The sequence below is a fragment of the Platalea leucorodia genome (assembly GCF_965183815.1).
Source record: "Platalea leucorodia genome assembly, chromosome: 3".
NCBI classification, from domain to species: Eukaryota; Metazoa; Chordata; class Aves; order Pelecaniformes; family Threskiornithidae; genus Platalea; species Platalea leucorodia.
In genome coordinates, this window is record NC_138825.1 from 98,822,213 (window position 1) to 98,849,879 (window position 27,667).

The 27,667-nt window shown below is 37.6% G+C and overlaps 1 protein-coding gene across 1 annotated transcript; it reads left to right on the forward strand.

The window, feature by feature from the left end:
- Positions 1-4,143: 4,143 nt before the first annotated feature.
- Positions 4,144-27,667, forward strand: LGSN (lengsin, lens protein with glutamine synthetase domain; the record flags this gene model as incomplete). Its single annotated transcript, XM_082306739.1, has 4 exons — positions 4,144-4,173; positions 12,165-13,158; positions 23,992-24,170; positions 26,468-27,667. 4 exons carry the CDS (start codon positions 4,144-4,146, stop codon positions 27,665-27,667), a joined length of 2,403 nt encoding a protein of 800 aa, XP_082162865.1.

A 27,667-nucleotide genomic window follows, 5' to 3' on the forward strand; every position in this document is an offset into this window, starting at 1 on the left:
TTGATAGGTGACTTTTGGCATACCTGACAGGATCAGAAATGGGAGGTGCTGCATCTCATAAAATTTAGGTGATAAAAAGAAGTGATAAAATTATTCTGAGAAATTTTCCATGCCTATGAGCAGACGACAGGATATAATCCTCCCTTCCACCAACCTGAGAAGCAGTAGGCACTATCCAAGGCCTATCCCAGATACAAAATATGTATCCTCTAAAGTTTCTTTTGAACAATTTAGGCATTTCAGGGGAGCCACAGAAGTTAACAGCTGAAGGTAACCTACACTAGTGGGGAGAAAAAAGTGTTTCCTGGTGGATGCCCTGAGGCCTGATTCTTTGCTGCTTAAAACAATGTTAATTCAGAGTATACAGAAATTTCCCCTTCTGGAAAACCAATTTGAATGGGAGAAGAGTACAAGCAGTGATAATTTTAACATCTTTTTTGGAAAATACATGAAAAACACCCTGATGTCAGTAGCTGGAATCAGAAGTAGTTCTAAGCCACGACGATGGTGAAGTTGTGTGTATGAAGGTTGCTGGCAGCTCTCCAGCAGAGAGCTCCCCTGAACTGGCAGTTATTTGCTGCACTAGCTGTCATCAGAGAAGCTGTATCTCTTTTTTGGCTGCTGAAGAGCCACTAATGGGATAATGAGCAGTTTGCACTTTCTCATTACCACTTATTCATCATAGACAGTGCATACAAAGTATCTGTAGTTAAAGTATTAAGTGATCATTTTCGTGATGTTTGGTCTGTGTCATATTTCCAAAGTGTCTAGGTTTTTAGATTAGTATTTGATAAACTGTGGTTGAAGCTCAGCATATTTCAATTAAATAATTATGCAAACTCATGAAATCAGTTCTATATTCTAAAAGAAAGGGATCATTTTGTGTAGATCTCTACTTCTCCTCCAGAAAACACTCTTATGGGCTGTTCTTCTGAGGCTCCCTTTCCAGTGATGCTACAAAGAACATATAGCTATCAAAATATTAGACTACATGACACACACCCTTGAGGAACTGGGTTTCCTAATAACAATGTTAAATATGATTTTGTAGCCAGTATAAGCTGGAAAAAAACATTTTTAGCACAGAGTTATGCTAATGTTAAGACTGAAACCATCTCAAGGCTTCTTAGCAAAGAAGATGAACTAAATTTTGCTACACCTATCTGAAGGTATTAAAGACTGGAAAAGGTGCTTCTGTAATCAAGTGGAAAAGGAGGAGGGGAGGGAAGATGGGACAAGCAGCTGAAAGAGGAAGAGCCTGAGAGGCAGGTCTGCTCCAGACCATCCATCTGCCAGGAACCAAGGCCAGTGGGATGGGGGTGGTGCAGATGTTTCTCACAGGTGCTTCCCTGATCAAGCTGTAGCTATTACTCCATACTCTTTGACACTTTCTTTGGTGGCCAACACCAAAATCTGTCCACCTTAATTTTCTAGGCCTATTAACTTTGCATCTTGATGCTGGAAGCTGTTGCCTCATTTAACAATGGCCATTCACTCTGGGCACAGATAAGTATAGTTATAAAGGATTTCTGTACAATCATAAACTTTTCTGTACTTTTTAATACACTTACCTTTAACAAAAATGCCTCTCGTGGAATTTGGTGATAAATGTAAAATAAACATGGTCCTGTTCATTTTCTCTTCTCTTCTTTCTCTTGGATACTAACAGAATACTTCTCTTTCTTAGAATGCCTTCCTCTCTGGGGTTTTTTTTGGAGAAGGACTGTAAAGAGGTTTGTTTTTATGAAGCAATACACCCACATCCATGTGAAAGCAGGTTTTTACAAAAGCTTACTGACAGAAAATGTCTTTCTGAATCTGTATATAAAAGATATATGCAGATATAGTAGATTTGGCCTGATTTATCTTATTTGCCAAAGGTGGGAAGATGAGGAGTGTTACTGAACAAACTGTGCTCTTTGCAGTAGTCCCTGTATTGTGGTAGATGTGAAATGGGCTTCCACCAGTTTCTAGACCAGATTCTCAGCTTCTCTGATCAGCGCAGTTCTACTGAAACCAGCAGTCTCTCGCAGGCACGGGTTAGTAGAGAACCCTCTCCCTCTTATATTTCTCTCTGTCCAGAAAACAAAACAAAACAACATTGTTTTTAGGAGGATCTAATAGGCACTTGAGATGGAAATAGCTGATCCTTCCAGTGCTAATGAAAAGATTATTCATTACTAATGGATTTTGCCAGACTGGCGCCTCAAAAACTACACTCTTTAAGGCACAAGTTATTCTTTCTTGTCTTTATGTTCTGTTTAGCAGAACAGAATACAAAGTATGGTAGACATATTTTGTACTTGCAAAAATGTAATGAAGTTGATTAAAAATATGTATAAATGAGTCAGATGTACAATCATAGAATAATTTAGGCACCTGTGGTAGTCATCAGGTTTGACCTGCCACTTAAATCAGGGCCAACTTTGAAGTTGTATGAGGTTACTCAGGGCCTTGTATGGTCAATTTCTGCTTATCTCCAAGGATGGAGCTCCCACAGCCTCTCTGGGCAACCTGTGCCAGTGTTTGACCACCCTTGTTGTGAAGAATATTTTTCTTCCTCTGACAAATAAGATTTTTAATGTGAAGTGTGTCTTTTTCAAAATACGAGCTGAGATTGTTCAGGTTGTTCATTCAAAATGGAAGAAATGGAGAGCTAGAGGGCCTGTTTCTGCCCATCCTCTGCTTCTCAGACTGTTTGGTCTGAGTAGTCCTGCTCAGAATTGTTCTCCTCTTGGCACAGCTCGTCACAACATAGACTGACAAGCACCTCTGCCATGGCAAGCTATAGGTCTATAACACCTGTACGTTGCCTAAAAAAGGGATCTGTGCAATTGTGCTAACTGTTATGTGTTGACAGTCTGAGGTCCATTTTTTTTAAAAAAGTATTCTTCAAGCAAAATGCTCACTTCCATCCTATCTGTCTTGCAGGAGCCCAGTCCTATAGAGCTGAGTGTTGATTTTTTTAATGTCTGCTTGACAAAATATCAGATCTTGTAAGTAAACCTATTTCTTGAATGCTAATAAACTTTCATTTGTTGCCTGCTCTGCTGTTACAAGTGGGGCAGTTCAGAACAAGGGCAGTTACAGAAATTGCACAGACAGAGTCACAGTTAGGAGTTGTAGCCTTTCAGTGCCTCCAAGACAAGGAAGGATTTTCAGAATCATAGTTTGGGACTTGGGCACCTTTATTTATGAATTTCACTGAAGATGCCTAAGATTTTTGTGGACTATAGCTCCTAATGCATGGTCATTATTTTGATGGGGTAATTTTAATAAACACTTTTTTTAAAAAAAAAAATAATTATTTTTTAGAAGTATAGAAAATTGCCGAACCTGCATTTTTGCAAGGTTAAATGCCATTCTTAACATGATGCTTAATTGAGTTTATTAAGTCACCAGTTGTTGGGAACGGCTGTTGTAAGCACAAATGACATGCTCATCCTGTAATGTTATGTCAGCTAAAAGAATGAAGCGTCAGTTAAACATAGTCCTTTGAATTAATGTTAAACCTGATAAATAAAAAAGCATAAGACAAGCTTAACTCTCTAATCTGTGAAATATTTTTAGAGATCGAATAAAAAAAAAGACCCCTCCCCCCAATTCTAATACAACTAGATCCACCAACATCAATTAACAACATACAAGCACCTAGAATAACAGGCTAGTACTGCATATTGTTCTTGCAGTGTGCTGTGCCTTTCAAATCCCTGTCCATGTGCCTCAAAAACATACTGTTGTTATAATGCCCAATATAGGTTTTACCTCTAAGGAGCCTAACAATAGCTTCTATTCCAGAACAGAAATTGCTTGTTACATCACAAAAGCCTTTTGTGAGAAGAAAAGTTGAGCGAAACAGTTTTATACTCAGTTGTCTTTGTTTCCAGGCAGGCAGGCAGCTGGTAATGTGCATTTGTCGGTTTACTACTTTAACGCTGTTCCAGAAAGTGGTGCTCTTGGCTGTGACACGTTGGGGTTGCTCTTTATGGTTCATCATCTGCATGGTCTTCTGGGAAAAGAACTTTACAGCAATTCTGCTTTAACTAACCTTTATTGTATCTGTGCCTATAAATATGGGATGTCTTTCTACTAGATTTTTGCTAGGCCATTTCTAATGGTGACCTGAACTAGAATGAAGTGGACATGAACAAAAAGGAAGACCTTACTCAGCAGGTAAGAGACTGACTGTGACTGATTTCTGAGCAGATATGTTGATATAAAATACTTTTTGCATTCACTTCAAGATTTCAAGTGAACGAATACTTCATTGTGGATTGTGTGCAAGGCTCCTCATGCATGTACGTTGAGCATGGTCTAATTCTGAAGAAAATGCAGGTCAAAGAAAGGCTTCTTGTTTAAGCCGGAAAAAACCCATTTGCTTTAGGAAGCAGATCTAACACATTGGGACTTCCTATGTCTTTCATTTGTATTAACTCTATCAAAAGTAATAGAAGTAGAGGTCTAAAATCTGATCCCATTAATATTTGTGGGAAAACAGATTGGCTTCGTTAATGTGAATGAAAGCACTACAATTTGTGGACCAGAGTCTGACCTGAATTAGAAAGTGACACTCTTGAGTCAGGCTATGAACCTAAGTGGAGCTGCTCAGTTTCTGTATGAGTGCATCAGTTTCTGTATGAGTGCATCAGTACAGATTCTGGTCCTGAAGTTGTAATATACATTTTCAGTAAAGTAAAAAAAAATAATAAATGTACCTATTATTTTGAGTAGTGTCCAGAAGATCTCATTGTGAAAATGTGAAATTAAAATGTTTCATTAAAATGTTTCATTAAAAATATAAGATGTAATGTGGCTTGGAAGTGATGGTGCAGGCAGAATTCCTGAGGTTACTAGACATTTTTATCAAGGTGAACAAATGGATATTTTATATGCCAGAGATGCACCTACTCTGAGTCACTGACTGCATCCTAGACCATCTTTGTATATGAAATGAGTCATAGAAATTAGACTTAAAAGTCATTAAGTCCATTCCCTTGCAAATGTCTTCCTGAGGATTAGTCAACTGTTAAATGGATCCTGCTTTTAGATCTCATTTACACTGCTGCAAATTGGAGATGACACTGCCAGTGTACTTCTGTGGTCCCAAATGGCTGTGAAGGCAGGATCAGCTTCTTCATTTTGAGACTCTATCTTACTTTGGGGATTTTTTTTTTTTTTACATGGTGCAGGTGGCATAGTCCAAGGGAAAGTACTTGCAAATAACCTTGCCACAAGGACAACTCTACTGCTGTGAGGCAGCAAGAGAATCAATGACCTTGAGGAGCTCATCTAATAATTGTGTATATAGTATGAAGGCTTTAGATGGGAGTAGCAGATAAAGGAAGACGTCAGATGTGAAAATAAGTGACACAATATTGTGAGCTAAACTCATTCCATTCATTTTCACATGAAGTACATTAAGTATCTTGAATATATTTAAAAGTTTCAAAGACGAAAGGAGACTTTGTTTCTGCTCCTAACACTACCACACATCTTCCTGTGACCTGTGGTAAGTTTGTGCTTCAGATTCTCTAACTGCAAAATAATCACATGTACCTAATATTTCTGCCACTTGCAGGTGCTTCACCATGAGGTTTTTGTAGCTGTAAATCACTCTCAAAGAACTACTTCATCAAACAAGGTCACTGAGCGAGAAATTAGTCATAGCAATATCTTGACAATGTGCTGTGATCTTCATGTCTCCAGCTTACAAGCCACCGGTGTCTGTTTATCGTAGCACATAATGTTTTAGCACCGCACACAAGAGCCAAAACCCCTCTCTGTGCCTGGAGCTACTCCCTGGAAATGTCTGTGTTGTCCTCCCTGTGACTCCATGGGCCAGATTCCCTCCTGGTACAAATTTGTGTAGCTCCAGTGACTCCAGTGAAGCTGCATTAATTCCCAGCAGTAGAAAATTTGTTCCTGTGTCCTCTACTCCTTCGCTGCCTGGTTACTGGGGGAGCAGCTGGGCAATGCTTTCCATCTGTCAGGGGAAAGGGCAGAGAAAGCACTTGGGCATGGGCATACTTGCTTTATGGGCACTATTGTCTAAGGTCTTAATCAGCATCTCTTGTTAAGACCTGACTTCTAGTTTTTGAAATTCATTACTACACGAAAAGATTAATTAAACTTGACCGTACCAACCTAGGGGAGTTGTAAAGGGTAACCTGGTAACAGCCAAAGTGGGTCAGAGAAAGTTCCTCAGCATTTACGGTTCCACAGCAATTGAAATACTTTGGGAAACTGTGTTACATTTGAAAGTAACGATGTGAATAATATCACATGTCAACATAGTTTGAACAATATTTTTAGACTGGAAACATTTCATTTCAGTTTCTCAACATTGTTTTATATGATAGAAAAAACAAAGTCAAACCTAAGTGAAGCAGTTTAACTTTTCATAAATAAAAAATTCAGCCAACCAAACCATCCATATTTTGGCTTTTCTGTTTAGGAAGAGTTTTTTAGTTTCCCATGTTTGTCTAGTTCATAGTTATACCAGATTTTGATGTCCTTTTCAAAATTAATCTTTTGTTCTTGAAAAATCTTTAGCAACAACTCAGGAAAATCATTACAATTTGACCTCTTAACAGTCTGTTAAAATAACGGTTAAAATTAGTTGATGATCTGAAACAAAAGAGAAAATGAGATTGTGACTGAGACCCCAGTGCATTTTGCTGAGTGGCTGTATCACTTTTTTGGGTAGCCAGTAGCAGGAACATTGGGTTATCTTGTTGATTAGACATACAAAAGCTGCTGTTAGAGTTGCACCTTGCCTCTCACTTTTTCTGTGATAGAAATGCTTCTGCAGCTATTCATCTATAGTTGCTCAGAGCATCTTTTAAACTAACTTCCTTTCTCCCTTTTTTCTCTTTCAAATGCTATAGTGTGAGTTTCTTTTTCTCATTTTCCTGTCTCTTTTTGTCAACACATTTTTGAGAGACGTGTATAAACCCCAATAGTGTTTGCAGTCTTGCCTGAGGTTATGAAGCAAATAAAAAAGGAGAAAAATAGGAGAAAAATAGAAGGTCCCCTCTGCAGCTCTGAATTTGTCTCATAGAACATTACAGATATATTTTCAGTCACTTATAAAATCCTTTTAAGGCAAAAGTTCAAGAATTGCCTTGGATTTTCACCTGTGTTTCACACACCAGAAACCTCAGCACTTATTATTCCTCCCAAAGGCAACACTTTACATTTCCAAATGTTCTCAGCTTGCCGATTGGCAGGTTTACAAATGAACTGCCTTTTGGCAGTGCTGTATTTCATGATACAGTTAATGTTCCACTTCAGAGCTTGTACAAAGCCTAAAAGTGAACGCAAACTGATTAAGAAAAATCGCTTTAGATGTATGTTTTCAGTGTTACCACAAGATATAAAATGTCTATCAGCTGTAGAAGCCTAATGGCATGCCAGAAGTGGCATGCAATTGCAATAACTAGAGCAAGCAACTTCACCTGCACTGTTGTCGTGGTTTATCCCCAGCCAGCAACTGAGCACCACACAGCTGCTCACTCACTCCCCTCTTGGTGGGATGGGGGAGAGAATTGGAAGGGTAAAAGTGACAAAACTCTTAGGCTGAGATAAGAACAGTTTAATAATTGAAGTAAAATGAAATAGAATGAAATAGAATAGTAGGTAGAATACTAGGTAGTAGTGGTGGTAGTAGTAGTAGTAGTAGTAATAATAATATACAATCATAATATAAAAGTAATATCTATATAATTGCTCACCACCCGCTGACCGATGCTCAGCACATCCCCAAGCAGCGATCGCTGCCCCCCCAGCCAGCTCCCCCCAAGTTTATATACTGAGCATGATGTCATACGGTATGGAATAGCCCTTTGGCCAGTCTGGGTCAGCTGTCCTGGCTGTGCCCCCTCCCAGCTTCTTGTGCACCTGGCAGAACACGGGAAGCTAAAAAGTCCTTGACTAGTGTAAGCACTGCTTAGCAACAACTAAAACATCAGTGTGTTATCAACATTATTCTCATCCTAAATCCAAACCACAGCACTATACCAGTTACTAGGAAGAAAATTAACTCCATCCCAGCTGAAACCAGGTCAACTGTGCTGAAATATTTGCTTGCTGATACTGTCCTCTATTCTTTCCTCTTCCTACCTACATGGTGCCCTAATATGCTGCTGTAATGCATAAGTGTAGGCCTTATGCTCTGTCGATAGTCACAGACGTCCAGACTCTCGTGTATCAGAAGTGATACAGGAGGTATCTAATGAAGACAAGCAAAGCTGTTATTTGTATGAGTTGAGATTATCCACAATGGGAAATGAAGTCTGATCTACCCCTACTCTTCCTGCCTGTTGTAGGACTTGCGCTGGTCTACCTCTACTGAAACCTCACCAGGTGCAAAACCCCAGTGCAGAGGGGATCAGTGTACCGGCATGAGTTGCAGCATTGGGGCAAGAAGTCTCGATGGAAATCAGAACTTGGGGGAGTACCAATACCTATCAATGATGGTTAACATCAGATACATCTTTTAGAAAGAAAATTTAAATCTCAGATTTGTTGCATAACGTGGCCCACACTGTTTATATTTTGGACCTAATCTTTCTGGCAAGAATATTTGACTCACCACCCAAGTGTTCACTTGCTAAGAAAGAGAAGCAAATTTTGAAACTTTCAAGACCTCTCACTTAGGGTACCGGTAAATATTTGAAAACAAGCAAACAAAAACTGAATGATGCTGAAACAAATGTTGGCTAAAAGAACTTTCAAGTAGCTTTAATATCTCCTGTTATGTTGCCATAAAGCAACAAAAATGTAGGAACATTCAGCAATGAAATACAAAATAATCAGAACTTTTGCCATATTAATGCCATGACTGTTTTGCTTTTGGCACAACAGGACACATGGTTCCATGAAATTAAGTCATGATCTGTATCCAGCTCACTTGCACTGTAACTCATTCAAGTTGCTAATTTACTTAATTATCCTTGTCTTCCATAAACAAAACTTGCTAGAAATAAAAAGTTAAAGAGATAATTCTTAAGTCCTATTTCCTGGGTCCTCTCCACTCTGTGCCCAAGTACTAGGCCTTTTCTGATGGTAGACACCACATGAACTAAGGGACAGTAAGGCTCTGTCGTAACTCATGCATGTGACTGTTTTTAATATGAAGGGATGCTGTATTTGTACCTTGCAACAAATCTAGCACTGTTTAATTCACTGCAGAAAATACTGTGAATGATTTCTAAATGAAAGTCCATAAATGTCTGAGTTTATTTAGAAATGAAGAGTCATTCTCATGCATAAAGTCGTGCCTTGTGCTGATGATCTTAAGTAATGCATAGGTTGCTCTCTGTAAGAGATTTTATTTGAAGGTAAAAATCATCACCGTTTTTGTTTAAGAGCAATGGGTGCAGTATCTCTTTCAGGTCTATGATCAAAATGCAGTACCATAGTCACAATTTCTTTATGGAAAGTAAACCCTTTGCAGAGTACTATAGCCACATTAGTTATTAGAGTTCTATTGCAAATGAATGTTTCCATTAACAAATTTACAAGTGGTTGGTCCTTATCCTGCTCATCTCTATTCAGAAAGAATTTGTTTTGGTAAGGATTATAATGTGGGGATGGTACCTTGTGTTCATGAAACCATTTAGAATGGTTAATTATGGGAGCAGGCAGTTTTCTGATGTTTTGCTTTTAATACATGAACTACTCTCTGTCTGATTTCAGTATATAGTTGTTATACAAAAGGATGTGCTCATCTTTCCTTCAGTCATTATGCTGAACATTTTTCAGAGATCTACAATAGGAAGAATAGGCAAGAATGTAGTCTAACATTAAAATTTGCAATGGTTATCTTTGAGCACAGAGTGTGAGAATATATTATAAAGCAGAAACACAGATGGTGTTATGATTATGTCACTGACTTTAAGTTATTCAAAGGAAACAAAAGAATTCTGAAAACTTCATAAAGTGGAAATCAGGATATGATGGCAACCTCTGCCACAAAAGATATTTAAGTAAATATTTTTCATAAATCAATTAAAAAATACAATCTCTTTATGACTATGGCTTTCATAGCTGGAACTCTTCTCTCCTTTCTCTCAGAAAATAATTTTATACATCTAGAAATTTAACTTGATGCCTGTCTTATTTCAAAATTACATGGGTTTTTCCATGGGCAAATACTGGTTCCTCTACCCCTACTATTTCTCCCCCAGCTTCATTCACTTCCTTGTATTACTAATAGAGATGTTACCATTCTCCATTATAAGTTGTTCGTGCCTGGTTCATTATTCAAGAATGCTCCTTCATTACATTTGTATTCCATAACAATAGCAGAGCTATAGGAATTAGGCCTATTCTGCATGGGTGAATGTGTAGAGGTATCAGCAATACACCCAGAATTATTTTATGGGGTGTATTATGGGAATAAACCAAAGCCTTTTGATGAAGAAATGGATTCATTAAAAACAGAGTGCTAAAACTGAGGCAAGAAAGGATTTCTGTCGTGAATGAGCCAGTAACTGTGATTGCAAGTGGGCATCACAAGCATGTCACTGTCGAGACATGTGCATGGGAGTTACAGGCACCGAGTGGCTTGCCCTCCCCGTAAAGCTGGCAGCCAGCTGCCTTCCACGCTAACAGCAATGCCCCAGTGAGCTCCCAAAGTAGCTGTAAGTACAGCACGTCGCAGAAATTTAGTGCAAGGGGGAGAGAGGAAGGAAATATTTCTGTGAGCTCTGTGTTAAGAGAGAAATCATAAGCCTTTTTTGAGTAGATAATGATGGAAAATAGCATAATGAGAAAACAGGGAAAACAGGGAGGAATAATATAGAAAAAGGGAGGCATTAATGACCTTAATGGAGGCCATGTAACTGTTTCCTTCCATATGCGCATCAGATGCTGCTGCCTTTTCTTCTGCGTGCTTTTGTCTGCCAACAGGATTCTGTTTTGCCTTATCCAGACTGGCATTCACTTTGCTTTTGTGCAGATCCTTACTTCTTCTGGAAATTCAGAAATTGGAGACAGTGCAGATTATTCCTTTGTGGAAAAGGTAAAGAACAGTCTCATTCAGAGGACATCTCTTGTTTTCCCAGTGTTTTTACAGGTGTTAATTCCAGCCCAGTCCAAGCAAACCAAGGACTGTTGGTTAAGCTACCAAGTCTTAAATACATGCTTGAGTAGGTATTCATAAGCAATATAAAAATTTTTGATTGGCTATGGAGTGATTTATATTTTGGTTAAACCGTATTACAGAGTCTTTTTTAAGGCATCGTGAGATGGAGAATTCAATCCCTACCTTGATAGTTTGTGAAATAATTTATCACCCACAATATTAAAATTTCTGCTGTTTTTTAATTTGAATGTATCTGGTTTTGATTTGCTGTCCTTTTCCCTGTCACCATTGGATTAATCACACTTGCGGTAGGATCAGGATACTTAGGAGGGCCAATGATCCAGACACTTCTTGATATTCTTTGGGATAATGCAAACAGATTAATTTCTGTAGCTCCTTTTTGCACCTTCTCCACATGTTTACATCCATTTTAAAATCTGCTCCCAGCACTATGATTTATGATATAAATTATATCAATGCCATATATGAAGGTAAACATAATCTTCTGTGTTTTTCCTGTTTACACATCCAAGTATGGGTTTGTCCTTTTGACCACTGCCCTGGAAATTCAGTTATTTGGCCAAATTAGATCCTGGAATTCATTTAAAAGCCATTTATTTTCAGGTTTCACTGCCCATACTTATAAGGATTGCCAGTGTTCTGTGTTTCAGGGCAATAAATTTCCTTTACAAATATAAATGCTTTTAATATGAGCAAGAATATATTTAAATGTAATTATTAAAATATGTTTTTTTCACATTTAAAGTCCACGTTTGACAAATGAAGTCACATAATATACAATGTCTTATATTTTAATAAACTAAATTTGCCTAAAATCTGTATTATTAAGGCATTTTCACCAATTTTGTTCTAAAACACAAGAAAAAGAATTCTGTGAGAATTTTTAAAATCAAAATAACAGAATTTGAGGGTGAGTAAGTGTCTACAGAGACCTCCATCAGAAAGAAGTAATTGAAGTGCTACAAGGTAAATGCAGCTGGTGGTAGTACTCCATTGCCATGTTCTGTTTCATTCATGCATGTTATTTGGTTGTATATTTTATTGCTGGTTACAGAACGCATCTGAAAGTGACAATGATGAAGTTGATGGCAACAATATATGTGGTTTCAGAAAGAAAAAGGGAGTCAAAGGTCCTACAAAGCATGTTCCTCCTTTAGAAAATGAGAAGATGGAGAAGTCCCACACCTCAAAAATCCCAGATCTTTGTCCCCTTCGGGCAACCAGTGGTTGCTCAGAACCACCATCAAACCAGCCTTCTCAAAACCTGACTAGCTTTCCTCCAGTACAAAAGGACAGAGGGGGTCGTGACAGTTCCCATACTGGCAGCAACGTGAAAGAAGACATGTCTGGAGAAACACGAGAAATCCAGGAAAATGCTGACACTGCGAAAAGAATAATAGGAAAAATGCGTGAGGAAATAGATACACCAGATAAAACGGAGCTGCCCGTGGGTGTGCAGCCTGCCAGGAGCACAGGCAAAGCTGGGTGCACAGAGGCAGCACTCAGGGGAGATGGCAGTGAGAAGGCAGAGAGTAAGCAAGAACAAGGTGAGATGGAAGAAAAAGATGTCAAGTTTCATGTGACAAAGATGGGCTCCCTGGGCAGTACTGTAACCACACAAGGAAGCAGTACTGCAGTGTCCTTCACAGGGGCACCTGACATTTCTAAACGAAGTCTGCAAGAGTTGAAAAACCTGCGGAGTGAAGGTCCTCTGCCTGATTATGCGCCCAATTACAGTGGCAAGGCAGGTGGCACTTTTTCTCAGAAAAATTTGAAGCCCCGGGAGAAAACAGCTGACAAGCAGGGCCGACCCTTTGAGACTTTTAGTCCCCATTTTGTAGATGAGAATCGAAGGTACCACAGCTTCCACAAGGAGGGAGTGGGGCAGCAGAGCAAACCTCTCCTGGTCCTCAGCTCTGCTGGGTCTGATCAGCAGCAACCAGCAGGAAGCGACGTGGATCAACTTATTCTGAGACTACCGGCAGCTTCTACACATGCAGAAAACATGGCTCCCGAGATTCAGTTTGATTCCTCCACAGGCCATGCCGGTAAGGATATTTAAACATCACCTGCTGTTCTGTTAAAGAAAATGATACTGTTGTTTTGTGGGGTTTTGTTAAGCTGCAAACTTTAGTCACAGCTAGCGCATGAGAGAATTGACACCTGTGGTTTCTGTGTGATTGGGACAGATCAGAAGTTGTACTCTACACCGACGCTGCTTGCTTTTTTTTTTTTTTTTTTAAGTAAGGCATTTATGAAGCCCAGCTGCCTGCCAAAAACTGCCACACACAAGTGGTCACATCTTTTTCACTAAAACTGAAATATTTCCTCATTTAAACTGAGCTCAGACAACATTTCCCAAAGGTCTGCTAGATATTGCAAAGCTCTGATGGCGTCTGGGCTTCTTAGAATTTCCTTTTTGTTAACATTTCCAGCAGTGGAAATTGCTCCCATGTGGGGATGATGTTTTCAATTATCTGTCCTGTGAGAGGACTGGAATGCAAAAACATCTAATATAAACTATAGGGGAAGAAAAGCAAATGAGGCAGAGAACTTTTACTTATCTTCATGCTGTTCAATAACTCCATTTTGGAAGTGTTTATAGAGGCAATTAATTGCTACTAATAGGCTGTGGTTTCTTTGAAACTGTAAAGGCTATACTTCTGGGCTAGCTGGATCAGCAACCTGAAAGCTACTAATAGCTGTGATAATGTAATGGGCTGGAGCACTTCATTGTTTTGTGTCTATTCCAGGAAGCACACAAACAACAATTTGCCAGCTGAATAGATACCAGATTAATAAATTTCCAGGAGCATGAGGCTCAGATCATCAGCTTTTCAGGATAGATGTCTTACCCTCTGACTTATCTCACTGATACAAGCAATATTAATCTTATCTCTTCATTGATAAAATTTGTCCATCATTAACTACGTAATAAAATATAGTGGTAGCAATTATATTTGTTCAACAATATTAAGTTATCCTGCTTTTTTTAAAGTCTCCTTTCAGATGGGTAGAAATATTGCTATACATACTCTGAAAACAGACAATTAGAATATATCAAATATTGTTAGCTATAGCAGGATTTCTCAGTAGACATACTGTGTTACCCAGTTTGAACAAGTCTGAGCAAGATATCCATGAACATTATCGGTGCTAACTCAGGGCACCGCATGAGAAATATAAAGCTTTGAAAAGATATTTTCTGCTCAAATCACTCTCTATTCATGTCTATTAGAATAAAGAGGTTAGAGGATTATTTCTCAGCCTACATTCGATGCTGTTCCCTTTCCAGATTGTTTTTCGCATTGCTGAAAGGCTAGCAAAATGCATTGTCAAATTTAGATTACTGTTTTCTCGTTGTCTGCAAAACCAGCAAATATATTTTAAAATATAGGAATAACTATTCTTTGTCATAACACCATTTACAAGGTACAGGGAACTGATGAGATTAATTGTAGATCCCACAGGGAGATTTCAACACAATTTTAGCCATTTAAAATGAAGTGGCTAATCCAAGTTTATTACCCAGTCAGTAGAGAAAGACAGTCATTTTGTCTTCAAAGAGGTATTAGGGATTGATGAGAAACTGACCTCTGGAGGTGGGCATCTCTTTTCACTCAATGGGGAAGAAATCCCATGATGATTAGTTTAGATTATTTGCCTAACTCTGAAATACCTAAAGCTACCTGGATTTAAACCTACTGCGTATCACTGACAATAACAATGACTGTAAGAGAACTATAGATGTGAACTAACTGTGAAGGGAAGTGGGGGAAAACTGTTTTGTCTCACCAGAAATATATCCAAACCAGAAAGTTTTGGAATCTCATGAGGTTTGGATTCCATTTGGCTTTGACCAAACAAACTGTAGGGTTCAGTGTGTGTTTCCACTAGTAAACAGAATGCACAGAAACAGTTTCTACTTATAAATGTATGTGTATGAAATTTAATTTTCATTGAATACATTCAGTAACTTAACTGAGAAAAGAAAGTTTTAGATAACATTCTGCAGTCTTTAATGAGCCTTTGCATAAACCGTATTTCATTGCCGTCAGTGATAATTTATTAAGATTGAAAAGATAAACGCCTAAATATTTTATTTTTATGACTAAAATATTATCTTAAATATTTTAGTTACCAAAGTGCCTGAATAGAAGTCTTGGATCTAAACATATCTTGATACTGAGTAGATCTGAAATACAACCTCTTGTATTTTGCAAGTTTTCAAACACTTGAACTTGTTTAAATCAGAAATCTTGATCCAAAATTTTCCCAAACATTTGATTTAAAAAATACACATAAAGAAGTATATTGTTCCCTTCCTCTCTTTGTTTCTTAAATATGGAATACAAAGTAGGAGAACATTGAAATTATATGACTATACATACATACATGATTATTACAAACAGTGCCCAGTGTATTTACTTAGTTGCTATGTTGAGCACTATGCACATTTGGATGCCACAGCCAAAGCAGGAATATGCCTTATTGTTCTAAAAGTACACACTTAAGGGACAGTCTCTAGAGGTCAGCAGTAGAAAGGCTAAGACTTGTAGCTGAGCTTTAGTGATTCAGTATAATGCGGAGGACGGAAATACAGTCATGTTAGTTATGTGGTTAATATCTCTCCAAAATAATAAATCCATATATTTTTTCCAAAATTCTGATTGGAAATTGTGGAAATATTACTGCATTTGTCCATTGCTTGTCAGCTCTTTTACAAAAGAAGTGCTTGGACATGGGAAAAAATAATAGAGAAGAGGCAGACATGCAAGATATTTTGGTTAATATGAAATTTCATGTATATAGCATTATATAATATTTCATAGTATGTATATACACACACAAATGCATGCATGTACTATATATAGTATATATAGCACATAACCTAAGTATATATTGACCTCTCTGAACTCAGATCTTATCACACGCGGCTCTGCATGCTAATAAATTAGAGTATTTATACTATGGTAGCCAGAAAGGTAGCCAAAGGAAATAACTTTATTTGAGCAATGTGAAGTTCCCAAGGATCATGATACATTACACTGTTGGGTTTCTCTTTGTCACAGGGGGCTACCAGAGTTAGGGGCTGCTGGTGGCTTCAGCAGCCACCTGCACTGCATATGGTCAGAGGGACCTGCAGAGCCTGTTGCCACCACACAGGCTTAGGAGAAATTTCTCTTCCAGACCTTATGAGACAACAGCACCTCCAGGTAGCTGTAGGTGGGCAATACACTGGAATCAGGCTGTCACCTGGGGTTTCAAATTCCCTTTGTACATCTTGGTCTGTAGTTGGGGACAGAAAAGTTTATTCAAATCTCAAGTGCAGACTGCAGACCTGGTCCCCCAGAAACCTGAGCAGCTCCAGGAACAGGTCCTCTCAACAGGGCTCATCTTCTTAAGCATACATCAAGTGAGGCCATGTAAATATGACCAGGATGGGATCAGGAACCGTAGGAGGGAGAAGGAAATTTCTGAAGAAAGAAAATATGACTTGGCTATAGCTGCAGGCATCAGTAGCTACCTAGTGACTGTTGAAATTTCAAGTGCACAGAAAAAGAAGGTTTGAACTGTTATGTTTGAAATGTTATGCGGGTGCTGACCCCAAACACTAAGTTCCTTTGCTAAATCGTCATTTTAAAGAAAAACATTTCAAATAGCTACTAACAGGTTATCTTTTATACTTACGAGTGGAGTTCATCAGTCCTACAAGCAATTACCTTTTCCATTACAATGAATAATCTCATGTTGTAATTCTTAACTTGTTTAAAGTTCTTATTTTTGGTAATAAGGTAGTTACAAAGGACAATACCTGGTATTTAGGGGCAGAAGTATGCAAAAGAAGACTTGAACAAAACAAATAGCCTAGGCTTTTTGCTCCATTGAAATTAAAATGTTTGCCCACACGCTTTTAACAAAAATTGAACTCCTTCTGTGGTTTCACTGTCCTCTGTGCTCACGTGGAAGAGGCACATCTGTCCCCACTGCTTCTGCTAAGTAGGTCTAGTCAGTGGTGAGGAAATAGAAATGGAGACTCTTCAGGAGCTGTAAGTGGACAATCAGGAGATAAAAGTGGACACAGGAGAGGTACGTAAGTTCCTGCTCCAGGTACCTCATATTCACTGCCTCTGGAATCATTCCTGCACAATAACTATGTCTTACTTTGGGGAATACTTAGGACTGTGTTTTTCACTTGCTACTCTTCTCTGCTTTGTATTTTACATAATCTGCGCTGTTCTTGCATCTCTGCTAAAGTGAAAAACCAAAGCCAAAGCCATACTGTTCCCTCATGTTCCTTCCTCATGCCCTATCTGCAGTTCAATAAATTTTTTCTAATATTTCTTTTTCTACATTTTGAACTCGACTTGAACATAGCAGGACTGAAGCTCAGCTGCTTTCTAAACCTTCTCGATTGCCCTTATTTTCTGTTGAACAAACCATCATATATTCTGCCAGTTTCTTTCCTTTTCCCTCTGAACTGAGCTATATACAACTTGCTATTTTTTTCACCTCACAAGCTGTAAGAGCAGCTATTTTCCTTTAAAGCAAACAAAACTCTTGGCCTTCATCTTCCTTACCAATAGCTGAAATCTTTCTACTCTGTGACTCTGTATGATTTTCCATTTTTTTCCCCTGAATCTATAGAAAACAAAAATGCTCAGACAGCACTTCCATCCTATGTTTCTGATCTATTTTGTCCCCTTTCAGGTGAGATCCAACTCATCTGACTCTGGTGCCTGTAGTAAGCTAGTCATCCTGTGACTTTACAAGAGAAAGAAGTGTAATCCTTCCCACCCATTGGAGATGCTTACTTTCTTTCTAGTAATAGTGAAAGGCTGCCAAAACAATTAGTTTAGACCTAATGTAAATGAAATGCATTCTCTGATGAAACCTTCAATACTGTGCAAAATCTTCTCTTCCCTAAATAACCTCGCTTCCCATTTAATGTGGCGCTTTCACTCATTCTCACTTGATTTTTTTTAGTTATGTCAAACATTTTTAGACCAGAAAGGGCTATTTAGTTTGCAATAGTGCATCCTCAGTTCATGGAACTTTGCTCAGTGATTTCTTCCTTAAATCCAAATTTTCTGTCTGAGTTTGAAGAAAGACATGCCACTCTAGATCCACCATATTTAGGATTATTAGTTAGGTAGTTCCAGTGGGTATTACTCACCTTAATTTTTTTTCAGACATGTGCACGTTTTGTTTTCAAATCCTCTTGCCTAGGTGGAATATTTTTTGACCTTTCTATAAAACTGTAATAATTTTCTCATTTAATACAGAAGAGCCATTTTTTATAAACCACCCTGGAAGATAGAAAAAAAATGGGCGATTTATTTTATTTTTCATCTATTGAGAAATAAAATCTTAATTTGTATTCCATTCTTGATGATGTAGATCCTCTGAGAAGTTGTGTCATGTTGTTGTCATACAGTTTGGAAAGAATAATTCAGGGATGATTGAAGCTGTTCGTTGGTCTCTAAATTAGCTATAAAACTCACGAAAAAGAGCTGAGCTTCTCCATGGGCATATCAGTAAAAAAGCCTGCTTCACAGTTAAGATTAAAAAAGAAAACAGACTATCATGAGACAAAGAAACGGATGGAAAAAACATTGAAAGTATCAATATCAAACAGATCAGGGAAATATTTTTGCTGTCTCCCATGCTTTGATAAGTTTCTGGTATGCTTACATATTTATTCCCCTGTTAGGGGTCCTGTAGGGGAGGAAAAATAAGAGGTAGGAAACACCTTTTTAAGTACTTTACTGCAGAAATCAAATATTTTACTGACCTATCAGTAAGCATTTTTGGTGAAACTATTTTTGGGTGAAGAAGAAACATAAGTTTCATAATGTTTTCAACTGAAAATTCTTCTGACCAGTATTCACATCAATAGTACTGTTCAAATGTAACCCAGTACTCATTTCTATTTATTTACCATGTTAAAAACCAGATGGGAATAGAAAAGAGAGGCTTTAAATACTAGCAAAAAGAATGATGTCTAGCATAGGAAAAGCTGTGATAGGAGGTTTAAGAAATAGAGACTGTCAATGTTTGAAGACAAACATGAGAACAGTGAGTAACATGCTGTACAAACCAAATAGACTGGCTCTTCTTAAATACACAAACCGGAATCCTGTAAAGAAGAGCAGACATTTAAATTAGTACTGATAGGAATTTCCATATGATTTAGAAGGGTGTAGATGTGTGATTACCCTGTGGGATTCATTGCCAGTGGATATCATGATCACAAGGTATCTGTTTTTATAAAGGGGGTCAATATTCACATAGATCTTCAGAGCACCTTGTGTTAGATTTCTAAGGATGAAGAATTTAAGACAAATCTGGATATTAACCCTTCTACTCCTAACCACCTTTTTAGTGAGGAAGTGCAAAACTTATTCTCTTTAGACAGATTATTTTGCAGGAACGCCTTGCCTGTCCTGTTAATAGCCGATACCAAAGACAGCTCTAGCGTGATGAAACGCTGCCTTGACTGGCATAGCAATTCCTATTCTTGCAAGAGTTTTTATTTCCTTACCACTCTGAGACAGTAACAGGTGCCACAACGTGCCACAGAGCACAGGGACATGTGCTCTGATGCTAGGTGGGACTCAGGCATGATCAGACCCTGTCTCACGGGGCAGGAGGAGGGTGCGCAGCAGCTGTGTGGCTGCAGCAGGGTTGTTTCAGGAAGGAGCACATCTGGCACAGCTGGAGACAGAGTGGAAAGAAGAAACTGGGGGAGGACTGATGGAAACACATCTCCTTCTCCAGTGCATGATTTGTATCTGGAGTCTGCCTGCTGGGGTCTGCTGTTATTGCCTTACATTACATTGGTGGTTGTGTTTCTCAGTGAAGAGTTTCCAATATTACTACATTTGTTAGGTCAGCCTGTTCCTGTCATTGTCAAGTCCCCTGGCTACATGTAGCACTTCCTTATTGTTTCATCAGTTTGACACAGTCACCTCTTATAGAGCTGAGAAATTGTTTGCTTTAGACGCGATGTGATTTAATAAGGGACCATGGGAAAGGATTTCTTTGAACAAGCAGATAATGAGAGATTGATTTCAGACATGTGCACTTTCTTCTGTCATGGCACTTTTCTGTTGCTGAGAAGATAAAGCTGATGTTAACTATTTGCCCTAGCCAGATGTCAGCTGCCCTCAGCAATCTGAATGATTTCAATATTAATAATCTAAGAATGGCACCACTCTTCCACTAGAAATAATAATAATATAATTTGTATAATTTGTAAGTTTTTTGGTAATATTTTTAGTTTTGTGTTATTAATCTTTTTTAAATATGTGAAGATAGTTTGTTTATATTTGTAGATATTTTGTACTAATTACAACAGAAACATGAGTAATACTAATTTTTTCTCCCTGGTAACTTAAATGGGAAATACAGATGGAACCATAGAAAAACAAACATTAAGCTCTTTTCTGTGTACTACTGATTTGATCTGGATATCTAAGGATCTGTATGTACCACCCTGCTTTAAGAAAGATGGCCAGTCTGGATTTATATTTGATTTTTAAAATTAAAATCTGAACCAAAATCTGAGCATCTTGTGTAATTTACATTCATGTTTCCATAAGTAGATTTTCTGAAATGAAAATAAACATGCCATTATTTCTAGAGGCCCAGAGAGCTAGGGAAACAGTTGTGCTCATGAAGACAATCCTCCCTCATAAGAATGTAAGACTGTGTATCTAAATCAGCTAGACCTGTATAGTACTTATTTATTAGCTACCTTATCTCCAGTAACTAATGCTCTGGATAATGACTATATGAGCTGGGAAAAGACAGAGTACTCAGTTCCCTACTGTACCTTTCCAAACTTTAGTCATCATTGGCTTCATGGACCTAGTTTGCCAGTGATTTATTTAGTGGCTACCAAGAAAATATATTTGGGACCTGTGCTGGAGAAAATTAAGTACTGTCAGTAGTTATACACTAAATACTATTTAAGAAACAAACCCCCTTTCATATTTCCAAAATCAGTTGGAGATATTAAGTCATGATGATATTTTTTTATCTATCATACAATTTACAGAAACTTATTATTTCAATGGGAAAGATAATCTGGAAATAATATAAAAGATGAACTGCCTCTAAAAAGTATGTGAAAGCTGTGGGAGTGTTTCTATTGATTCTAACAGATTTTGGACAAAGGCTATTGTAAATGAGTAAGTATCTGTCTTTTGACTTGCAGGCTGTCTAGACTGGTATACAGCCCAATTTTAGACTAATACTAGACTGATGTATAAGTTTCAGTCTCATCATTTAGAAAGACCTGTCATTAATCATAACAACTCCAACTGGAGAAGATAAATTCTTACTTCTTCAGTTAATAATTTTGCTTGCTTAATGTTCTTTAAAAACATTATAGGAATTTTCTGTTAATTTATGTTATTTCATATAATCTAATTATGTATTTATGTATTTATTCAAGTAACTTTAGCTTGAAGACAAAGATATACATAAAATCTGGAAAATTACCTACTATTAGTAGATGTTTAAATTAAGTATATTTATACATTTACTTTTTAAACAAACTCATACATCATTAATATGAATGCATATCATATTTGTGTTTTTCTTTGATATTGATTTTATATAATTTATATCTTTTAGGAATACTGATTTAAGGAATTACTTGGGTCAGATTTAAAGTTGTTGTTTTTCATGAATTATATGTTTTTATCTGAAAAATGTTTGTTCAGTGGATGAAAATTTAACAAGCAACATTTCAAGACATTGTAAGAAATACCTGCAAAATTTACATCAAAAGTTGACAGTATACTGATGTCAAGGGTTGCCAAACTTTGCTTTGAGTAATATGAAGACATAAAAATCTCCGTGTGACAGGTGGTAGACAAGAAATGTTTACCATCTTTGCACAGGAAGTTAAACACATATCAAATAAGGGATTGATCACTGCTTTTACAAAGGCAAAAACCTCAGTCTTCTATCCCTGGAGTTGAAGAAAACACTAAGTACTGTAATCTGTAGAAAGATTTTCAGAATCTTTTTAAATTCTATGAATCTAATAAATAGCCACATTTTATTATCTGTTAAACTTGTAATTGATGGTCAGGTTCATAAAGAGGACAAATCTGCTAAATGTCAGTAAAGATTTATGTTGTAAAACAGTGTTATGGGATGACTGAAGTGGTTCAGATAACTATTACTTGGATGACATCTGCAAGACAAGGCCAGTTTACGTACCCTCCCTGCTCACTATTGTGTTTTGCCTGCATCTGTAATAGAGTGGGTGTTACACAAAATATTTAAACAGGACTTCCTTATTTAATGCACATCTTTTAAAGGATGTAGTGCCTTAGTGTTTATAGAAGACAGAGGAAAAAAGCTATTTTCACAAGCAACTTACAGCTGAAGTAGACCAAAGGGAAAGATGTCATGAGAAGTGGATGTGACAAAATTCTTTTTTTCTTGCTTCTACCTTTTCGATTTTTACTGTTTACCTATAGGCTCTTATATTTACTTAAAGTTTTGTCATGTGCTTTCACCTATCGTTCCTCAGGGAGCACTGTAATTACTTAACTTCTTCTTACTTTACTGACCTAAATTATCCTTGTCACCTCCTTGCCATCTGAAGTTGGAGGATGCTCCAGTAATATTCAAAGGTTCCGAGAAGTCTACGACTGTGGATGAGTTTGCTGCCTTCTCAGGGAACAGACAGCCTTGTGCTGGGATAGCTGGAGAGCCGCCTTACAGCCTTGCAGCTGGCAGTCCTACTTGCCCCAAAGGAGAGGTCAAAAAAGATGTGTTTGTGCCTGCTCGCTACTGCTAAAGGATATATACTCCAGTTTGGGTGGTTTGGTACTGGAGAGATTGGGAGTGCTCCCACCAGCCTTCGTAGTGCCTCAGCATGAAGCTTTTAACTTCTGCTTGAAGGGTGGTGATGAATGGTTGCTGTTGGTGATCTTCCACTGCAGATCTGAAAGAGCTGCAAAAATTCATCTGATCATATTCTTAGCCTCCTTGGAAGAATGGAGGACTTTCCTCCCAGAAATGTAGAAAGAAATATTTTTTCACATTTTTTTCATATCTTAATATCAAATTTTACCCTTGGTCTAGTTAGTTTATTCTACTAAGCGGAAATTAATACCTTATGTAGTTTAACTTGAATAATAAAAATACATAGACATTCAAAAGAAAAGCAGGCTGAGAGATCAAGAGGTTGTGAAAGGAAGTTACTGTGCCCAGCTCTCTGCTCCATTATGTTATATGCAGATGTTACTGCTTTCATGTCAAGAAGTTTATGCAGTCCTACAGCTGCTGTAATACAGTTAAGAACACAACTCCATAACAGCAAGCACATAAATGCATAAACTTCTAAAAGTCTGCTGCCTGTGGCGGACAAGACTGCAGGCTGCCTCAGGAGGTCTTGAGAGAGTTTTAGTAGAAGACAAGTGCCCTTTTTATCATGTTTCTGTGTCCACGTACTTTTCAAAGGCATTGAAGAAATATGGTGTCTGAATTCTATCAGCTTTCAGTGGGAAATAGGTATCCAGCTGCTATTTGTGCTCCCTAAAAACACCCAACAAACCAGCTGAGGTATCCTTCAGAAATTCCTGGCTTTACCGCATGATTCCCCTGTATTCTCCTACCAATATGAAAAAACATTTAAGTTACAGACCATTACAAAAAATAATCAATTTTATACAGGTCCTCAGGGAAAAAAAAAGTGTGTTTATTTACAAAAATGTTTCATGATCCATATCTTTTTCTTATTTTTGTTTTTACACTCCATGTCATAGTTTCCCACTATTGCTCTTTTTAAGAGAACAGCCTATACTCCAGCATTCATTATGTTGTTTGACGTGAACATTCGTCTTCACTTATAGCATCCAGCAGAGAGCCTGATGTAAACGGCCTCGGAAGTCCAACTCTCCTTCAGCTGTTCTCTCATATTGAATTTATTAAGCAGCAGATGGCCAGGGACAACGTACAGTTTGTCAGATTTGAATCAATAGACCTCCATGGTGTGTCAAGATCGAAGAATGTTCCTTCTCGCTTTTTTCATGTAAGTTTTTTGTTTATTTAAGTTTTTATTATTATTTTGTTTATTTAAGTTTTATTATTAAGTCATTATTTAAATGACACTTAAGTGTCATTTAAGTTCTAGCTGTACCTTTATGTGTTTCCATGGCCCTGTCCTTAATTTATATATATTTTTTTTTCATAGTGCAGGCAGAAACTCAAACTTAGAACAAATTATCTGTTCCCTCCACTTGTTAATGTTCCCAAAGGATCTGGACTTTTTTCATCACTGCAATCATGTATTCCTCTGTACCCCTGAATGGTAATCTAATTAAGTAAGGCTAGTAATTTCAGTTCTTTGAACTTCTAATAAACTCTTTCCTCAGAATTATCTTTTCAGGTTCAATGCATTATAAAGATTTTGTTTTACTGAACATCAGTAAATTGCAAAAAGAAAGGAGTAAACACTAAAAGAAAGATGACTGAATGAAAGTCACTTTAGCTGTGAGAAATTTTATAGTCATCAATCATATAAGAAAATACCATTGCATTGCATGATGACTTAATAGCAATATTTGCCATATTGATGATTCAGGAAATAGGAACCAAATTAGGAAGCAATCCTTACTGTGTTTATCCCTGACTGAACAGCCTTTTCAGTATATTGCTTCTGTGATACTTCATGTGCATAACCACATTATACTTTCACTCATATATCACTATGAAGCTTTACTGAGTGATCACAAAAAAGATATGAACATGGAAAGATGTAGAGCACTTCTGTTTTAAGTTCCTTCTAAAACCTAAGCCATGTTTTTTTATTTTCCTTTTAGATATTGCTAAACTGCAACTGTATCATCTAGATACAGTTTGCTGTCTATCTCTGATGTCATTTGGATTTTATCAAAATAAACTCTCAGTCATTTTAATTCTTGTGAGGAGTAGTAAGTTAATTGCAACTCCTCTTTCAGTTACTATGTCAAATTGCAAATGTCTAGATCAGCTTGTTCAAAGACAGCTTTCATGTTTACCTTACCATATGAACAAATTGGAACTTTGGAGGATGTTCTAAATTTTTGGACACTAAAAAAATGTGTATGCGTGCACACACACACACATGTATACATACAGAGTGACTGAGAGTAATTTCCTTTTCTTAAATTTTTTTGTACATTTTTTTGGGTGGGGGGTTGGAGGAGGGAGAGGTAGTACTGTAGGATAATCACTTTCAACACCTTTTCAGTGTCAAATGCACAGCTTAGGCATCTTGGAGCAGTATTCACCGTACTGTGCAGTTTTGGTTATGAGTGTCAGACAGGGAGAATTGCTACCACTGGACTACCACCTACTTAAGAGAAGGCAGGCTTTATTTATTTATTTATTTTAAGAGAAGCCACCATATGCAGTTCAACAATTTTCCATCTGGATAGCCAAAATTTTGTTTTTTTCAGCTCTGAGCTTGCTCCTTTTTAGCTTTGTTCTGCCTCCTCTGCTCACTCAGATACTAATCCTTTCCCCTAGAAAAATAAAGATAATATGTAAACATGAACCAAATTTCACTTGATAGAACTTGGCATCATTGCAGTTTTCATCAGCTAAAAGTTTGAATGTACAGTAAGTTGTAAAGGTGCTTGTTTGAAGGTAGATGATCCTTCATTTGTGTAAGCTGAAGCTCTCTGTTCAAATGGAGAAGAAAGTATAGGTTTATCCTGTTTGCTGCCTAGAAGGGGAGTACTGAAACACTAGAATAATTCCTTATTTAAAATTTAAAATGCAGGTAAGCACCCCCAAACTTACTAAGTCCAGAAATTGAGAATTTTCAGTTAAACTTTGCATCTGAAAAATGGTGAAGTATGTGTTATGGCATTTAAAAAGAAGTCACAGCCTAAATTCATATTGCCGTGAGTCTTGTGTGGTCACTTGGATCTATGTACAGGAAATGCTCAGAGGATATGAAAGCCTTATAGAGTAACTGTAAATAGAAACTTGACTTGCAAAGTTTGCACCTAACTGGTGATGCCCATAATTGTATGAAAACCATGCAAGATAGGTGTTGAACTTTTTTTTTTTTTTTTTTTTTTTTTTTTAATTTAAAAAACAGTTATTGGGATATTTGATGCCAGGGTTTCCATACCAGTCTTGTATAAGGTTGTTCTGCTTCATAATGGCAGAGTAACTGGCTGTTGCCCTCCGCTTTAGTGATTAATGCATTTCAGTGCTCTTTTAGGAAAAAATGCTATTGTTCTTACTGAGAATCTGAGTTTTATATATTTTACATACATAAAAATACTGTTAAGTTATTTTCTCATTTGGTAATCTGTCATTCTGTTCTGTGTTTAGGAGAAAGCAATTCATGGTGTTGCCATGCCCAGAAGTTATCTTGAGCTGACACTGAATCCTAAAGATAATGAATTAGATTACATAAATGCAACCAATTTTAATTGTGACATAATCCTGAACCCTGATTTATCAACGTTTCGAATTCTGCCCTGGACTGAGCAGACTGCCAGAGTGATATGCGATTCCTTCACTGTGCTGGGTAACCCACTAATGACCTCACCAAGGCACATTGCCAAGAAACAGCTGAGCCAGCTTCAGGACAATGGCTTTTCTCTACACTCTGCCTTCACTTATGAATTTTGTATTTATGGCATTACTGAGGTTGTAAATTCAAAGACAATATCCTTTCCTGCAGCCACGATACTAAATAACCATGACCAGACTTTCATTCAGGAGCTCATTGAAGGAATGTATTATGCTGGTGCCAACATTGAAAGCTTTTCTTCTTCCAGTGGGCCTGGGCAAATGGAGATCACTTTTCATCCAACATTTGGCATAGATGCTGCTGACAGTGCCTTCACGTTTAGAACAGGCATTAAAGAGGTGGCTAAGAAGTATAACTATGTGGTTAGCTTTTTCTCAGAATCGGGATTCTACAACTCAGGGGCTCTGTCACATAGCCTGTGGGATCTGAATGGCCAGAAGAATTTGTTTTCTGCTGGTTATGGAGTTGAGGAGCTCTCAGATATTGGAAAAAATTGGCTGTCAGGTCTCTTGGCACACACAGCAGCTATCAGCTGCTTGATGGCTCCTACCACCAGCTGCCGTAAGCCTTATTCTAAATACAGTAAAGAATCAAAAGAGACTGTAAATGCAAAATGGGCATATAATGATAACAGCTGTGCCTTTAATGTAAAATGTCATGGTGGAAAAGGCACTCACATACAGAATAAATTAAGTTCTGCTACAGCAAACCCCTACCTGGTGCTTGCTGCTACTATTGCTGCAGGTCTAGATGGAGTAAAGAGAGGACTTAGATATGATGATATGCTCCAAGAAGAAAATCACACTGCTGATCTGAAACATTCATCAGTCCCTCTGAAACTAGAAGATGCTCTTGTTGCACTTGAGAAAGACTCATGCATTAAGGAAGCATTAGGTGAAACTTTTGTCCGATATTTTGTTGCCATGAAACATTATGAGTTAGAAACTGAAGAAATGGATAGCGAAAGGAATAAATGCCTGGGGTATTTTATTTAG